Raw genomic sequence first — 18,768 nt, 5'->3', positions numbered from 1 at the left:
GCAGATTATTCTCCTACATCATAGCTGATGACCAAAGAAAGTGTCTTTTTGGTTCACTTACCTAATTGCTTCCTATATTAGGTACTACCTAGGAAGCAATATGTGAGTAAGGCGCTGCTTAGAGAAATACAAGATCGTATCTCTAAAAGCCACTCTCACTAACCTGCAGACCGTAAAGTTTTAGATTCAGCAACTTGTAATAAAAGGTAAAATTTGATATATTGATTATTCAATAAAACAAGATAGAGACATATAATTAATTTTAAAATTTAATGATAACATTTACACTCAACTAATCTTACTAGTAGAACCATTTAAATTAAATGCTGGGGGAGCTGTGCTACTACATAATATAAAACATATTTGCACAATTAGTGTTATTTTTAAAAGTCTGCTACTAACAATGTATTGAAAATATCATCACCAGAATTTGCATTAAAAACATTTAATTACTCAATTTAGGTAGACCTCTCTTGTGCACAAAGAATTTGAGGAAACTATATATTTTTTGATTGATTGCAGAAATCCCTAGAAGGCAAGAATTATTCCTCCCATGTTGTAGAAGAAACAGGTTCAAGCAGGTTAATTGTGTCCAAGGTCACACACAAAGTATTAGAGGCAGGACACAAGTCTAGCTCATCTGCCCTCCATTTCAGTGTTTCCTCTGCACCGTCAAAGTGTCTATTAGAAATTAGTGAGTAAGAAGGAGACTAGAGCTTGAGAGTTGTGAACACATGTGAAAGAAAAGAAGTGGTTGTTAGGAGGAATTTCATGATCAGAAAACCCTTTTACTTCTACGATTATGGGAAGTTTCCTGGCTATTATTGTCCTCTTGCCTTTTCCAGTTTTTAGAAAAATGGTTGTATAGATACAGAGATGCCCGTGGAAGGAAGAGACCGGGGTTTTCACTTACAACAGGGGTATGTCTTGGGTGCTGCATATAACTAAAAGTACCAAGGTAAAAGTAAAAAATAAAATAAAATAAATTTTTACTTCTAAAGTTTTACCTCAAGGAAATAAATAGATGTCTATATTTAAAGGGTATAGCGTGATAATTTGATATATATATATACATTGCAAAAGAATTTCCACCATCAAGTTAATTAATATTTTCATCACCTCACATATGTACCTTTTTTCTTTTCGGGTGGGAACACTTAAGTTTTATTCTCAGTAAATTTCAATTATATTGTACAGTGTTAGAAACTGTAGTCACCGTGTTATACATTAGATCCTCAGACCTTATTCATTGTATAAATGAAAGTTGGTATCCTTTTGTCGGCATCTCTCTATTTCCCCCAGACCCTAGTCCCTGGCAGCCGACATTCTAAAATCTGTTTCTTTGAGGTCAACTCTCTTTGTTTTGTTTTGTTTTTAGATTTCACATGTATGTGATACCATGCAGTTTTTCTCTTTCTCTATTTGGCTTATTTCACTTAGCTTAATGCCCTCCAGATACATCCATGTTGTCACAAAGGCAGGATTTCATTCTTTTGGGGGCTGAATAATATTCCATTGTGTATATATACCACATATTCTTTATCCATTCATCCATAGATGAACACTTAAGTTGTTTTCATACTTTGGCTACTTTAAATAATGCTTCAATGAACAGGAGAGTATAGATATCTCTCTAAGGAAGTCATTTTGTTTCCTTTGATATACACCCAGTAGTGGGATTCCTGGATCATATGGTAGTTTTCTATTTTTAATTTCTTGAGGAAATTCCATACTGTTTTGCACAGTGTCTGTTCCAGTTACGTTTCCACCAACAGACTATAAGGGTTCTGTTTTCTCTACATCCTTTCCAGGATTTGTTACCTCTTGTCTTTTTGATAATAGACATCTTAACAGGTGTGAGGTGATGTCTCATTGTGCTTTTGATTTGTATTTCTCTGATGATTAGTGATGCTGAGCACATTTTCATGAACCTCTTGGCCATTTATATGTCTTATTTGGAAAAATGGCTGTTTAGGTCTTTTGCCCATATTTTAATTGGGTTATTTGTTTTCTTGCTATTGAGTTGTATGAGTTCTGTATTTATTTTGGATAGAATCCCTTATTAGATACATGGTTTGCAAATATTTTCTCCTATTCCATAGGCTGCCTTCTCACTTTGTTGATGTTTTCTTTTGCTGTGCAGAATATTTTTAGTTTGATGTAGTCCAACTTGTTTATTTTCGCTTTTGTTGCATTTGCTTTTGGTGTTAAATACAAAATACAAAATATGATTACCAAGACCTATGTCAAGGAGCTTACCGTCTATGTTTTCTTTTAGGAGTTTTACATTTCAGGTATAACATTCAAGTCTTTAATCCATTTTGAGTTGATTTTTGTGTATGGTATATTCTTTTGCATGTGGCTATCCAGTTTTCCTAGCACAGTTATCCAGTTTGTTGAGAAACAGTTCTTCCGCATTGTATATTCTTGGCTCCATTATTGAAAAATGAATTGACCATATAAGCATGGATTTATTTCTGGGATCTGTACTCTGTTCCATTGATCTATGTGTCTTTTTTCCTTAATCCCAAAGCCATACTGTTTTGATTACTATAGCTTTGTAATATACTTTGAAATCAGAAAGTATAATGCCTCCAGCTTTGTTCTTCTTTCTCAAGATTGCTTGGCTATTTGGAGTCTTTTGTGGTTCCATACAAATTTTAGGATTTTTTTCATTCTATTTATTGGAATTTTGATAGGGATTGCATTGAATCTGTAGATTGTTTTGGGTAGCATCAAAATTTTAACAATATTAATTCTTCCAATCTAAGAACATGAAATATCATTCCATTTATTTGTGCCTTGTTCAGTTTCTTTCATCATTGTCTTACAGTTTTCAGTATACAGGACTTTCACCCCTTTAGTTAAATTTATTCCTAAGTATTTTCTTGATGCAATTGTAAATGGGATTGTTTTCTTAATTTCCCTTTCTGATAGTCTGTTATTAGCACATAGAAACACAACACATTTCTGTATATTGATTTTGAATCCTGCAACCTTACTGAATTCATTTATTTATTAGTTCTAACAGGTTTTTTTTTGGAGTCTTTAGGGTTTTCTATATACAATACAGGCATCTGTAAATAGTGACAGTTTTACTTCTTCCTTTCCAGTTTGTATGCCTTTTATTTCTTTTTCTTGACTAATTGCTCTGGCTAGGATTTCCAGTATTATGTTGAATAAAAATGGTGAGAGTGAGTGTCCTTGTCTTTTTCCTGATCTTAGAGGAGGAAAAGCTTTCTGCTTAGTATCTTGCTAGCCTTAAGTATGATGTTAGCTATGGGCTTGTCATATATGGACTCTATTTTGTTGAGATGCATTCTATCTATATCTGACTTAAGAGTTTTTATCATGAGAGGATGTTGAATTTTGTCAGATGCTTTTTCTGCATCTATTGAGATCGTCATATGACTTTTATCCTTCATTTTGTTAATGTGGCATATCACATTGATTGATTTGTGCATGTTGAACCATCCTTGCATCTCAGGAATAAATCCAGCTTGATCGTGGTATATGATCTTTTTGATGTACTGTTGAATATGATTTGCTAAGATTTTGTTGAGTATGTTTGCATCTATGTTCATTGGCTATATTGGTCTGTAAGTTTCTTTTCTTGTAGTGTCCTCATTTGGCTTTGGTATCAGGGTAATGCTGGCCTTGAAAAATGAGTTTGGAAGTGTTCTCTCTTCTCTATTTTGGAAGACTTTGATAAGAATTGGTATTAATTCTTCTTTAACTGTTTGGTAAGGTTCCCCAGTGAAGCCATCTGGTCCTGGATTTTTCTTTGTCAGAACTTTTATAATTACTGATTCTATTTCCTTACTAGTATTTGGTCTGTTCAGATTTTCTGTTTCTTTGTGATTCAATCTTGATTGGTGGTATGTTTCTAGGAATTTATCCATATGTCCTAGGTTGTCCAATTTGTTGGCATATGATTGTTCATAGTACAATAGTTTCTTATGGTCCTTTGTTTTCTGTGTTAGCAGTTGTAGTGTCTCCTCTTTCATTTCTGATTTTATTTATACTTTCTCTTTTTTCTTAGTCTAGCCAAAGTTTTGTCAAATTTTTTATCTTAAGAAAGCTCTTAGTTTCAATGATCTTTTCTATCATTCTAGTGATATCTATCTAATGGATCTTTTTAGTCTCCATTTCTTTTATTTCCATTCTGATCTTTGATATTTCCTTCTTCTGCTAACTTTGGGCTTGGTTTGTTCTTCTTTTTTAGTTCCTTGATGTGTAAAGTGAGGTTGTTTTTTGAGATCTTTCTTTTTTCTTCATATAGGCATTTATCTCTATAAATTTCCTCTTAGAAGTGCCTCTGCTGAATCCCTTAAGTTTTATGTTTTGTTTCCATTTTCATTTATCTCAAGATATTTTTAGATTTCCCTTTTGATTTCTTCTTTGTCCCATTGGTTGTTCAGGAGGATATTTTTTAATCTCCATGTATTTGTGAATTTTCCAGTTTTCCTTCTGCTGTTAATTTGTAGTTTTATACCATTTTGGTCAGAAAAGATGCCTGATATGAATTCAGGCCTCTTAAAATTGTTAAGACTTGTCTTGTGGCCTAAAAAAATTATCTATCCTGGAGAATGTCTTATGTGCACTTCAGTAAAATGTGCATTCTGCTGCTGTTTGATGAAATGTTCTATGTATTTCTGTAAGGTTCACCTGCTCGAATATGTAGTTTAAGTCCAATGTTTCCTTATTGATTTTCTGTCTGAATGATCAATCCATTGTTGAAAGTGAGATATGAAGTTCCCTATTTTTATTGTATTGCTGTCTCTTTCTGCCTCTAGATCCGTTAATATTTGCTTTATATATTTAGGTATTATGATTGGATACATAAATATTTATAAACATTTACAGTTGTTAATATCCTCTTGATGAATTGACCTCTTTATTATTGAATAATGATCTTTCTTTTGTCTCTTGTTACAAGTTTTGGCTTAAAAGTCTACTTTTCTGGCATAAGTATACCTACCTCTGTTTTCTTTTGGTTTCCATTTGCATGGAAAATCTTTTTCCATACCTTACTTTTAATCTACGTGTGTTCTTAAAACTGAAGTGAGTGTCTGTGGGCAGCATATGGTTAAGTCTTTTTCTTAAACTCTTAACCCAGTCTGTGTCTTTTGATTGGAGAATTTAGTCCATCTACATTTAAAGTAACTATTGATAGGTATGGTTTACTATTGCCATTTTGGTAGCTGTTTTCTGGCTGTTTTGTAATTCCTTTATTCCTTTCTTTCTCTCACTCTCCTTTGTGATTTGATTTTCTGTAGTGATACGCTTCAATTCATTGTATTTATCTTCTGTGTGTAAGTATTTGATCTGTGGTTACTATGAGGCTTGCGTAAAACATCTTATACAATCAATTTTAAGCTGATAACAACTAACTTCAAACTCATACAGAAGCTCTACATTTTTACACCTTCCACCATATTTTATGTTTTTGATATCACAATTTATAACTTTTTATATTGCATATCCACTAACAAACTATTGTAGTTATAGTTATTTTTAAAACTTTTGTCTTTTAACTTTTATACTAGAGTTATAAGTGATTTTTCCACCACCATTATGAGTATTCTGAATTAACTATATATTTACCTTTACCAGTGAGTTTTTCTTTTATATATATAATTCTTGTTACTTACTAGCATTCTTTCATTTTAGCTTGAAGAACTCCCTTTAACATTTCTTATAAGTCTGGTCTAGTGGTAAAGATCTTTTTCAGCTTTTGTTTGTCTGGAAATTTCTTTATCTCTCCTTTATTTCTGAAGAACAACTTTACTTAATAAAGTACTCTTGGTTAGCAGGTTTTTTCTTTCAGCACTTCGAATACCTCACCCCACTCTCTCTTGCCTGCAAGGTTTCTGCAGAAAAATCTACTAACAGTCTTTAAAATTTCCCTTGTAAATAACAAATTGCTTTTCTCTTCTTGCTTTTAAGATTCTTTCCTTGTTGTTAACTTCTGATAATTTGATTTTAATGTGTTTCAGTGTAAATCCCTTATGATTCATCTTTTTTTGGTATTTTTGAGCTTTCTGGATCTGGATGTCTGTTTTTTTCCCCAGGTTAAGGAAGTTTTCAGCCATTAGTTCTTTGAATAATCATTTTATTTTTAATTTATTTTTGGCTGCGTTGGGTCTTCATTGCCGCACACAAGCTTTCTCTAGTTGCGGCGAGCGGGGCTACTCTTCGTTGTGGTGGGCGGGCTTCTCACTGAGGTGGCTTCTCTTGTTGCAGAGCACAGGCTCTAGGCATGCAGGCTTCAGTAGTTGTGGCACATGGGCTCAGTAGTTGTGGTTTGCAGGCTCTAGAACACAGCCTCAGTAGTTGTGGTGCATGGGCTTAGGTGCTCTGAGGCATGTGGGTTCTTCCCAGACCAGGGCTCGAACCCGTGTCCCCTGCATTGGCAGACAGATTCTTAACCACTGCACCACCTGGGAAGTCCTCTCTGAATAATCCTTCTGCCCCTTTCTCTCTCTCTTCTCATTCTGAAATCCCTATAATGTGAATATTGGTCTACTTGATGGTGTCCCATATGTCCCTTAAGCTATCTTCACTCTTTTTCATTCTTTTTGTTCTCTCTCTGCTCCTCTAATTGGATCAGTTCTGCTGATACGTTTTCAAGTGCATTGATCTTTTCTTTTACTTGATACAGTCTGTTGTTGAACCCCTCTATTAAAACTTCCAGTCAGTTATTGTATTCTTCAGTACTATGATTTCTATTTAGTACTTTTTATATTTTCTGTCTCTTCGTTGAAATTCTCACTTTGTTCATGCATTGCTCTCCTGACCTCAGTGAGCATCTTTTTTTTGTTTGTTTTTTGGCTGCACTGTGTGGCATACGGGATCTTGGTCCCCCAACCAGGGATCAAACCTGTGGCCCCTGCAATGGAAACACAGAATCTTCACCACTGGCCTGCCAGGGAAGTCCAGTGAGCATACTTATGACTGTTATTTTGAACTCATTTGGGTAAATCACTTACTTCTGTTTCATTAAGATCAGTTTTTAGAGATTTATCTTGTTTTTTGTTTGGAACATATTCCCCTGTTTCTTCATTTTTCTTTACTCACTGTTAGTTTTTGTACATCAGATAAATAGCTACCTCTTCCAGTCTTGTCAGAGTGGTTTTCTGTACAACATGAACTTCATCAATCAGTTTAGCTCAAGCTCCTGGTTATCTTTCAAACCTTTGTGATTGTTCAAGGCACCATCTTTGTTCTCAGTGGCATCCAGTAGTTTTGGGTGTGCCAAGAGCCATCAGTTTCCCAAAGGGGAAGATCGCAGTCAGCACCTAGATTTGTTGGCAGTCCCTCAGGCAGCAGCATACTGGAAAAGTATGCAGTCAGATCCTCTCCAGGGATGAACTGGGAGACAGGTATTTTGTCTGCTCCCTCTCTACTGAGCCTTGAGGGGATAGCCAATGCAAGTGACGCAAGTGCTCACAGGTGTGCCTGTTAACAATTGCTTCTTTGTGTGCTACAGTCCTGTGGGACTCATGAATGCAAACCCCATTGTCTCTCAGAGCAAGATGACCTGGGGGCCTGTCCTCAGGTGGCAGCCACAAAAGCTGGGTGCCAGACATGTGTGCAAGCTCCTTCCAGAGAGATGCTGGTGACTTGGTTTTATCCTTGGACTGAGCCAAAGGAACAAGGGAGGGGAAGTACCCACTGGCTCTTTTGGGCTCCAGAGGATCACAGTAAGCACCTAGATGTGTGCACTTTCATTATGGGTATTTTCTCAGTTGCCTCATGTATAGCAGTCACTCAGCTAATCTTGGATTTCTCTCAAAGGAAATTGCTCCTTGTGTAGCTGTACATTCAGTGTATCCATGGGAAGAGGGGAAGTCAGGAGCCTCCTATGCTGCCATCTTGGTCAAAAGATCTCAGCATTAAGTTATACTCAAAAACACAGTAATGACAGTGTTCTGGTCTACTCCAATCACCTGGTACAGGAATGAACTCAGGAAATCAGACAGAAGAAATGTATAGGGCAAGTTACATGGGAAAGGGTATGGAGCATACATGCCCTCCTGGGCACTCTACTCTCCTAGCATCTGCACATCTTCACTAACCCAAAAGCTCTCTGTCATGCAATATTGATTTTTTTTCTTTTTAATCATATACTTACTGACCTGGGAGATAAGTTATGCTCTCTTAGTTCTGTGAGTTTCATTTCTGTACGTCATTTTTTGGCAACAAGACTTTTTAAAAGATTAGAAAATCCAATACTTAGAGCTAAGCAAACATCTTAGCTGCTCATTTGTTTTCTTAAAAAAATAAAAAAGAATAAATAGTGTCAGTTAATGAAATTAGAACACTCCCTAACACAATACACAAAAATAAACTCAAAATGGATTAAAGACCTAAAAGTAAGACCGGAAACTATAAAACTCTCAGAGGAAAACATAGGAAGAATGCTCTTTGACATAAATCACAGCAAGATCTTTTTTGACCTGCCTTCGAGAGTAGGAAATAAAAACAAAAATAAACAAATGGGACCTAATGAAACTTAAAAGCTTCCGCACAGCAAAGCAAACCATAAACAAGATGAAAAGACAACTCTCAGAATGGGAGGAAATAATTGCAAACGAATCAAAAGACAAAAATCTACAAAATATACAAATAGCTCATGCAGATCAATATTAAAAAAACAAACAACCCAATCAAAAAATGGGCAGAAGACCTGAATAGACATTCCTCCAAAGAAGATATACAGATGGCCAACAAACACATGAAAAGATGCTCAACATCACTAATTATTAGAGAAATGCAAATCAAAACTACAATGAGGTATCATCTCATACCAGTCAGAATGGCCATCATCAAAAAATCTACAAACAATAAATGGCTGGGGAGGGTGTGGAGAAAAGAGAACCCTTTTGCACTGTTGGTGAATATAAATTGATACGGCCACTATGGAGAACAGTATGGAGGTTCCTTAAAGAACTAAAAATAGAATTACCATATGACCCAGCAATCCCACTACTGGGCACATACCCAGAGAAAACCATAACTCAAAAAGACACATGCACCCCCAATGTTCATTGCAGCACTATTTACAATAGCCAGGTCATGGAAGCAACCTAAATGCCTATTGACAGACAAATGGATAAAGAAGATGTGGTGCATATATACAATGGAATATTACTCAGCCATAAAAAGGAACAAAATTGGGTCATTTATAGAGATGTGGATAGACCTAAAGACTGTCATACAGAGTGAAGTAAGTCACAAAGAGAAAACAAGTATCGTATATTAACGCATATATGTGGAATCTAGAAAAATGGTACAGATGAACCTGTTTGCAAGGCAGAAATAGAGACACAGATGTAGAGAACAAACGTATGGACACCAAGGTGGGGAAAGAGGGGTGGTGGGATGAGTTGGGAGATTGGGATTGACATGTACACTAACTAATACATATAAAATAGATAACTAATGAGAACCTGCTGTATAGCACAGGGAACTCCACTTTGCTGTACAGTAGAAACTAACACAATGTTGTAAAACAACTATATGTACCCCAGTAAAATAAATAAATAAATATAAATAAAACCTAAAAGAGAAACACTGATGAAAACAAAACAAAATATAAATTCTCATTGGTGGCTATTAAACTGTGTTTCAATTACTGTTTCATGTTAATACTTTTATAATAAACACTGGCAGGTTGACTCATCAGAATATGATATATAGCACTGAAGATTCATCCCAGTGTACTTAAAGGGGCTTCAGAAATGTTAGCCTGAGGCCCTATAAGCTACCTTGCAACCTTTTAGAAGCAGTACAACAAAGAAATGCAGACATTGTGAATTAAAGAGGAAAATTCCCATGAGTGTTAAAGAACTTTCTTTAGCATATGGAAGTGTATAATTCTAAGTACGAAATAGACATTTTCAAGTCTGATTCTAGCTTCCCTGAATGTGTTCCTTTCTCTCTCAGCATTTGTCAAATGTATTTGAAGTTCATTCAAGCCACTTGGGTTGCATTTTGAAAGTGGCTTATGGAAATTTAAGCAGACAGTACCCATTAACATTAATGGACTTCCTCAGGCAAAATTCCCCCATACTGGGCTCAATATTCACCTCAGTATGAGCTTAGATTTTACCAAATATTTAGAGAATACTCAATGCTTTAAAAGTATCCCAAATGCTATGTCAGTAACAGAAATCCAGTTAACTATGTAAAATTCAAGCAGCACAGCTACTAGATGTGAAGGTTAGATCCATGATTTGTGAAGATTCCCACCAGAATTGATTGATACATTTTTCTCACTGCATTTCTTTTGTTCCAATGGGGTTTATAGGCACAGCGCTTGTTGTCCAGTGGGACCACGTACATCTCCAGGATAATTACAACCTGGGAAGCTTCACATTCCAAGCAACCCTCCTCATGGATGGACGCATCATCTTCGGATATAAGGAAGTAAGTAATGTACTGATAATCTCCTTCCCTATTGACTTGACCTCTCTATCTTTTCCTCCAAGTGTCAAGAAAAGGACATTTTACAGTCATGAACCTCAGATCATTTTCTCACCTCTTGGTTTCTTTTGCTTTATTGAAAAAAATACAATTTTTAAAATCTACCGAGTAGCACTACTTGTTAATTCTTTGGGTTTTGTTTTATTTTGCATTCTGATATCCTTGGCATTCTGACCCATGAGTTTCATAAAATTATTAAATAATTATATTCTTGTGGTAGTATAATGAAATATCTCTAAGAAAAAATATTTCCAATTTGGAAGGATTTTCATCTAAATCTGATTACTTATATTTATACTATTTATTTGTTTTTGCCTTGTCAACTTCTTTGACATTTTTTGTCTATAATTTCAAAAGTGTTAATAGACATGAAGTCTTGTGTGGCTCAATGACCCAATACTGAAAGTATTCCACGACAGCTGAGTCCACAATCCCTTTGGCCAATGTTTATTGCCACCTGATAGGAAAGATTAATTAGAGATCAAAGTGACAGACAGAATAAAGAAATTTAAACTTAGTTTGTTTCATTTTACCAAATTGACAGGGAATGGAAATTGACTAAATTGTAGCCTTTAATTTACAGAACGTCTAAATTAGAATAATAGCATGTTTGGCTTAAAACTCTATTGACAGTGTAATTAAGGTCTATTAGACAACCTAAACTTTGGGGGAAGAAAATAAAGAATATAAGAATAATATATCAGATGTGATGTTTTAGGCAGTCAGTAGTCACAATGTGAATTGATAATGGGCATTATTAACCCATGGATTAATGGGTATTTATAATACAGACTCAACATCTTATTTTCAATTGAAGGGTTATTTTTCCCTTGGGAAATGAATCCCTGGCTATTAAAAAGATGCTGACAATTTAAAAAGCATTCGCTTTGGTCATGTCTTCTGAAATCTATCTTTTCTATAAAGTGAGGGATGGTTGTATTTCAACTCAATAGGCCAACTTTTGGAAATCTCATAACCACGTTAAATGTTTCCACTCTTTTGAAGAATTCTTCCGTGTGGAATTACTCATTTACTTGGGGCAATAGTATACACAGATATAATGCAAGATCCGTTCTGCTTGGTGCTTCCTTATCCAGGGCTATGTTTTGGTATCATAGCCCACCATATCCTTATATCACACTCCCTGGAAACTGAGACAGTATTGCTCAAAGGGACTCATTCTAGTTTTCATTGTAATCTAGTGTATTGCTGGGACTGCAGAATGATGTTATGGAATATTATTTTCAACATTTTAACCAACAGTGGTAAAATTTCTGGAAAGAGGCAGAGTCAGTAAGTCTAGAATCTAAAATCTCACTAATTGCAGGCTTCGTCAAAACAGAGGTTTGTGTTCTTATTGTGGTCTCTCTCGCTAGTCTTTATTATCAAAATTGTCATCTTTATTTATACTGTTCTCAACGGGTGTCTCACATTGCAGAGTAACAGTTTATTTTTCCTATTCTCTTTGTAGTGAGGTTGGTATTTTTAAAATGTCCTTTTCTTTTCTTTATTTAATCAAAGAGAAATTTTCCATTATGGTTTTCCTGTTTTGTCATGAGAATATTAAGCTGACAGGCAATTTTAACACTTTCTTAATATTTCCAGACTATCAGTCCTTCTGAATTTAGAGTTCTAAAGAAATCACTACTTTATTATTTGCCTCTCTGTCCTGGTTAAAAAACGGTTACTTATTTCCTATTCTACCTCTTTGCTTCCTGATAACTGTCATGTATTTTATCTTGCTGAGGCAAATTTCTATTTGTAAAATTTGCCACAATAAGGATCCCCATGCATTTGAGGTGAGAGCTAGGTGCTCCTGGCCTTTCTAGAAAAATATTTATAATTTCAATTACATAAATATTATGTAATTGATGTATTATCATTACATAATGTATTATCCTTGACAAAGTGCTTTCACATACATTATAGTTTTCAATTCTTCAACAGTAACTTATATTCTTAATATTCTTAGCCTTTTACAAAGGCACTGGCACATAAAAGGTGTTTAATAAATGTGTGTGGCTTAATTATGGAGTTAGATCATACACAATTTATCTTTATTTTATCTTTATTTATCTTTATTTATTTTATAGCTAAGCAGACAATCAGAAAGGTTAAATGACATACTTGAGTTTACAGAGCTAGTTAAGGACAAATCCAGAACAAAAAACCTTAATGTGGTGACCCCAAAATACCTCAACATTTTTTTCTCTCCCAAGGAGATTATGTAAAACAAGTCACAAATCTATTTCTCATTTGTGTTTTTCCAATAAATATTTGTTAATGTTTGGTGTTTAGTAATCTTTTTATATGACTCCCATATATTACACAATTACAGTCCCATAAAGTCAGGAGAAGTATTCCTAATTAAGCTATAGAGCTAATGAAATTGTAAGACCCTAAGAATATAAGGAGTATAATTTTGTATTCCTATTCAGATTAAATATACCGAAGCAAAGTTATAGGTTGGAAGGTAAGTGCAGTTCTTACTCTAATTAGTTGCTTTTAACTGATTAATGCCAGCTTTGTTTTATTTTATTATATTTTACATGAGTGAGAAGAAAAATTCTGATTTATTCAGAAACTACTAATAATTTTACTCAACATGGAGGAAAATTAGTATTTCATTGAATAAATTTTTGACACAAATTTCACTTTTATTACCCTCAAATGATTTATTCCAGTAGTTAATTATGTTTCTCTTAGTAACTCTTTTTTTTTTTTTTTTTTTTGCGGTATGCGGGCCTCTCACTGTTGTGGCCTCTCCCGTTGCGGAGCACAGGCTCCGGACGCGCAGGCTCAGTAGCCATGGCTCATGGGCCCAGCCGCTCCGCAGCATGTGAGATCTTCCCAGACCGGGGCACGAACCCGTGTCCCCTGCATCGGCAGGCAGACTCTCAACCACTGCACCACCAGGGAAGCCCCTCTCTTAGTAACTCTTAATGTGCCAACTGCCCATACTAACCACTCAGATGACCTCCAATTCTGTCATGTTCTGTATGTAGTCATGTCTCCAGCAGCATAATTTTTCACAGTGCAGACTGTGATAAATAATGATCAATAAATTAGAAAATACATTTGTACTTATAACAATCTTAATGAGATTGAGATAGGGCAGTTACTACTGCTGTTTGAAATAAGAGTAAATACAGATTTGTTCAAAGAATTTAATGATCCTTCACAAAGTCACAGTGTTCTCCTAACCATACTGGTGAGAGAAGTAGTGGGGACACAGATTCCTTTAAATAATTAAGTTACCTCTCCCAAGATTATAGCTCTTTATTATTCAACCAAAGATTTGAAATTATGTTCTAAGTTATAGGCCCTTATTGCTACACAGCTGTTTATTTTAGTTAATTTCAAAGATACAGTTTACTTAGGATGGAAGTCAAAACACAAAAAACATATTGTTTTTTTCAAAAGTTTCCTCTCAAATCATCAACCATTCACTTTAATGCATTTTTCAATTTCAGGGTATCCATTTGTTTCTTTTGCATAGATTTAATCACCTAATGAAATTAACCATCTTGTCATCTATATTCTTAAATATATTAATAACAGTTCTTTTAAAGTTTATAGCTAACTCTAATATCTAGATTTCCTATGGGTCTGTTTCTATCATCTCTTTTTTACTTTGTTTCTTTTTCTGTAGATTTTCATTCACTGGTCATGTCTCCTTGCATGTTAGGTAATTTTTGATCAAATGTTGGGCATTGTTTACAAAATAGTAAAGAGATGCTTTGAGGTTGTGGATGATATTTTCTTCTTCAAGGAAGGGTTTACTTTTTTTGTTAGGCAGTTAGGAGGGAACAGATTACTTACTACTGAGCAGGACTAAGCTCATTCACAGTTGAGCATTGGCCCTTATAAAAACTGGTATATTTCTGGTTAGCCCTAACTCTTAGAATGTAGTCCTTCAGGAATCTCCACATAACCCTGGGTAATTACTATGGACCTTTTGCCTTAGTGGTCCTGAACTCTGTGTTTTCCACAACTCCATGAGACTGCCTGAAGTTCTGTTCAAATTTTCTGTCTCTAAATCTGGCTCATTAACTGTCAAATGCCTTGAAGGGAAAGCAGTGTTGGTTTCACCTCTGTGATTTCCTTTCTTTGGAATCTTGGCTTTTCAGGTCCTTGTTCTTTGACAGCCACCTGATGCCTTCAACAGATGCTTTTCATATGTTTTTTATCTTTCCTGCTTGGTCTCAGTCGTAGAAATGATGGCCTTATACAAGTTTGTCTGCCATAACCAGAAGCCCCATTCATTTTTAAAAGCAACCTCCAAATTTGTAAAATCTAACATTTATTGAGCTCTTCATATATGCTAGGCAGTGACCGACATGCTTAAAATTTGTCTCATATTATTCTCACAAAAACTAAGAGGTTGTCACTTTTATCATTTACAGAGAAGGAACCCAAAACACCCAGAGAGGTTAAGTAACTTTCCCAAAATTATGAAACAAAGATTCATCCAAGGGAATATGACTCCAGAGCCCATAGGCCCAACCACTGTACCTTAGTGCCTCCCTACAAGCTTCCTTTTCAAGAAATGGCTGTATTGCTTTATTCACTTTGATATCCCTGACAGTCTTTCCTGGTTAGTCATTATTGTAGTGTAACTCAGCCACTTGAGAGCACAGGTAAGAATGGTTTGCCTTTCCACAGCACTTATTTTATTAATTTTTTTAAAAAAGTGAAAAGTTGTGCATAGGTAAAAATAATAGTAAAAACATATGTCCTTTCTTAGATAAATGGAATTTGGAAAAATCAAATTCCCGTTTCCTATTCTGTTGATAAAAATAACTAGCTGTCATCCTAGAAACCAGATTCTTTATATTATTTTAAGTTACCATTGAATAGTGATGATTGTTTGCTTTATTACAGTATAGACCTGAAATTCTTGGTCTCTTGATAATGTAACAAGGAAACTACCTGTTCACAAGAAAGATATGATTCCAGACACATTAGAGACTTGAAATCAAATTTCTTATATTTCTTAATGCTGCCTATCCTAGGATACTATCATATATTAGAAGTTGCATTTCCTCTGACTTGTTTCATCTCTCTTCTCCTATTATATTTTGAATTTATTGTTACTTTAGATACAGACTCAGGAAGGATGTGATTCATTTTGTGTCTATTGGAAATTTGATTAATTTTTTTCACCAGTTCATGGGAGGTACAGAGTGGTCATCAGTTTGAGACAATACAATTAAAAAGTCACGTAATCCTTCTACTTGGCCACAGGGGAACTCATAGGGAATACATATCTCACCTGAGAGTCAGCCCACTTTATCCATTTTCTTGGTTGAATACCTTACAGTCTCCTTCAGCAGCAAATTTTAGAGGAGGTCTGTATGGAGGAACTTTATTGTTTATTAAGTAAAATTACTTTTTAATTACTTCTACCATTTAAGTATTTAATCCTAATGTTCTTTAGTGTAACATTTACTGTTTCTGTGGAAGAATGCATAGTTAATAAATCACGGTTACCAATTGGTTGGAGGTTTAACTGTCACCCTAAATGCATTTTTAAAATTTATTTGAAGACTATTTCTCTTGTTTAAACTGTAATGACCCTTCATTCATGGTAATCATCCTGAAAGCATTAAAAGATGAACACTTGCTGAGCTTGTAAAATTTATAGAAAAAAATAATTCAAGAGGGTAAGAGAAAGCCAAAAAGAACTGAACAGTGAAACAATTGACATTTAGATATGAAGTGATTTGCCTTTATGGCTATTGCTGTATATGTGAGAATGTTTAACATGTGTTAAAATAATATATATGCATCCAAGAAACTATATATATATATATATATATATATGAAATTTAAATAAAATTTATTTAACAAATGTATAAGATTGAGAAAACCCAGATGACATGAAATGCTAATTATAAACTCTCAGGAAAGAATCCCATAACTGAGAACATGTCTCTGCAGAGGAAAGCAAAGCAAAATGGCTCTTTAATAAATTAAGTAAATGTCTCTCAAATTGTGTGTTTTCTAAATTGAGCGTTTCCCAGAATGTGCTTTTCCCAATGCCTATTAGCAATGAAAGGCTCTGAGAAGAACAGCCACAAAGGTAAATTAACTTCATTTAACCCAGAGCTGATCAAACTGTTTTGACCTGGGAATGCATTTTTCATGGAACATCTATTACCACCACCCAGGAAGGTGTGGGGAATGTTGAATTAAAAAAACAATTCATGTGGTGCAGCCACTATGGAGAACAATATGGAGGTTCCTCAAAAAACTAAAAATAGGGGCTTCCCTGGTGGCACAGTGGTTGGGGGTCCGCCTGCCGATGCAGGGGACGTGGGTTCGTGCCCCAGTCCGGGAGGATCCCGCGTGCCGCAGAGCAGCTGGGCCCGTGAGCCGTGGCCGCTGAGCCTGCGCATCCGGAGCCTGTGCTTCTCAATGGGAGAGGCCGCAGCAGTGAGAGGCCCACGTACCGCAAAGGAAAAAAAAAAAAAAAACTAAAAATAGAGTTGCCATTTGCTCCAGCAATCCCACTCCTGGACATATATCCAAACAAAACTATAATTCAAAAAGATATATGCACCCTTATGTTTATTGCAGCACTATTTACAATAGCCAAGACATGAAAGCAACCTAAATGTCCATCAGCAGATGAATGGATAAAGAAGATGTGGTACATGTATACAATGGGACTACTCAGCCATAAAAAAGAATGAAATAATGCCATTTGCAGCAACATGGATGCAACTAGAGATTATCATACTAAGTAAAGTAAGTCAGACAGAGAAAGACAAATACCATATGATATCACTTACATGTGGAATCTAAAATATGACACAAATGAACTTATCAACAAATCAGAAACAGACTCACAGACATAGAGAACAGACTTGTGGTTGCCAAGGGGGAGGGTGTGTGGGGGAGGGAAAGATTGGGAGTTTGGGATTAGCAGATCTAAACTATTATGTATAGAATGGATAAACAACAAGATCCTACTGTGTGCCGCAGAGAGCTATATTCAATATCCTGTGATAGGCTGGGATGGAGGGGAGTGTGAGAAAGAATATATGTGTGTATAACGGAATCACTTTGCTGTACAGCCGGGATGAGCATGGCATTGTGAATCAACTACACTTCAATAAAATTTAAAAAAAAGAAAGAATTCCAAAAAAAATGTAGACACAGATGATTTTATATCTTAGCACTTCCCTGTATTTTAAGTACATAAAGTATAAAGTTGTATCTACATGGCTTTATTTAGGATCTAATTCATTTGCATTTGCACTTTTTTATTATCTCACATATTAGAGCTCCCAACATTTTAATTTTCTTTTATTTCCCATAGTGTAAGAAAATGACAAATTGAACCCGTTCTCCCTTTATAATGTTGTGAGTGAAAATAAGTAAATAAAGTAGCAAGGAAGCAAGATCAATAATCTAGAAGAAATAATTGTAGAAACAGAAATCTTGTTCTAATGCTGGCCCTGCCCCTAGCGGGTTATGTTGTCCTTGGACAAGGTATTTGATCTTCCTGGGTACGTTTTCTCCTTCCAAGCCCCACTTCCATTTAAGCTTTGTGGTGACGTGGAGAGGTTTGTTCTACATGTTCTACATGTGCTCCTGCCGGTATAGACCATATCCAGTCCCTGCTCTGAGGATTCCAGGATCAAAGAGCTAATTTATCCCTAAGGCAAAAGGCCTCGTACTTTCCCCATGTCTCCCCAAACCCAGGGTGCAGTTTCCTAATCCCGTTCCTTTTCCCAGCCGTGTTTAGGCAAGTTCCCTTTTGTAGCCATAGTCCCAGATAAAGTCCCCATTATGGTTTTGACTATCTTGAGCCACGTTGCACAGGCTTCTTCAGGGGGCTCCTGCCTCACTATATTCTTTTATATGATGCTCCCACTCTAGTTTGTCAGTTCAGTACTGGGCAGTCCCTATATTAAAAGAGGGAGCTATTTTTACTTACCAACTTCATGCTGTTGTTTCCTTCCAGATTTTCTATGGGGTACGATTGTGGAGATGGGGGTAAGAGGAATGTTAGATTATATCTTTAACGTATGGCTCGCCTTTGCTTTCATGCCATCAAGTAAGTGCATTGCTCGATACCTAGCATATGAAAAGAGTTCAGAATCTAAAAGCTAGAAAGGGATTCAAATAATCGTGCGACATGTTAACGATATTCAGGAAAGCAAATAGATGTTTTTATAATGTCAAATTTAACTGAAAGCCCTTCTATTCAAATGTAGTTTTCAGACAACTAATACTCAGGGCTTTATGCATTGCTTTGAGCATGAC

General features: G+C 35.5%; 1 protein-coding gene across 1 annotated transcript in view; it reads left to right on the top strand.

The window, feature by feature from the left end:
- Nucleotides 1–18,768, top strand: part of PLXDC2 (plexin domain containing 2) — a 414,157-nt gene that overhangs the window by 270,993 nt on the left and 124,396 nt on the right. The window contains exon 6 of the mRNA XM_004285697.4: nt 10,316–10,434. Coding sequence (XP_004285745.1) covers nt 10,316–10,434 — 119 coding nt within the window. The remainder of the gene's footprint in view (nt 1–10,315; nt 10,435–18,768) is intronic.

Source organism: Orcinus orca, chromosome 2 (assembly GCF_937001465.1).
Source record: "Orcinus orca chromosome 2, mOrcOrc1.1, whole genome shotgun sequence".
NCBI lineage: Eukaryota > Metazoa > Chordata > Mammalia > Artiodactyla > Delphinidae > Orcinus > Orcinus orca.
The sequence above is the reverse complement of the archived record's forward strand: the minus strand, read 5'-3'. Positions and strand labels throughout refer to the sequence as shown.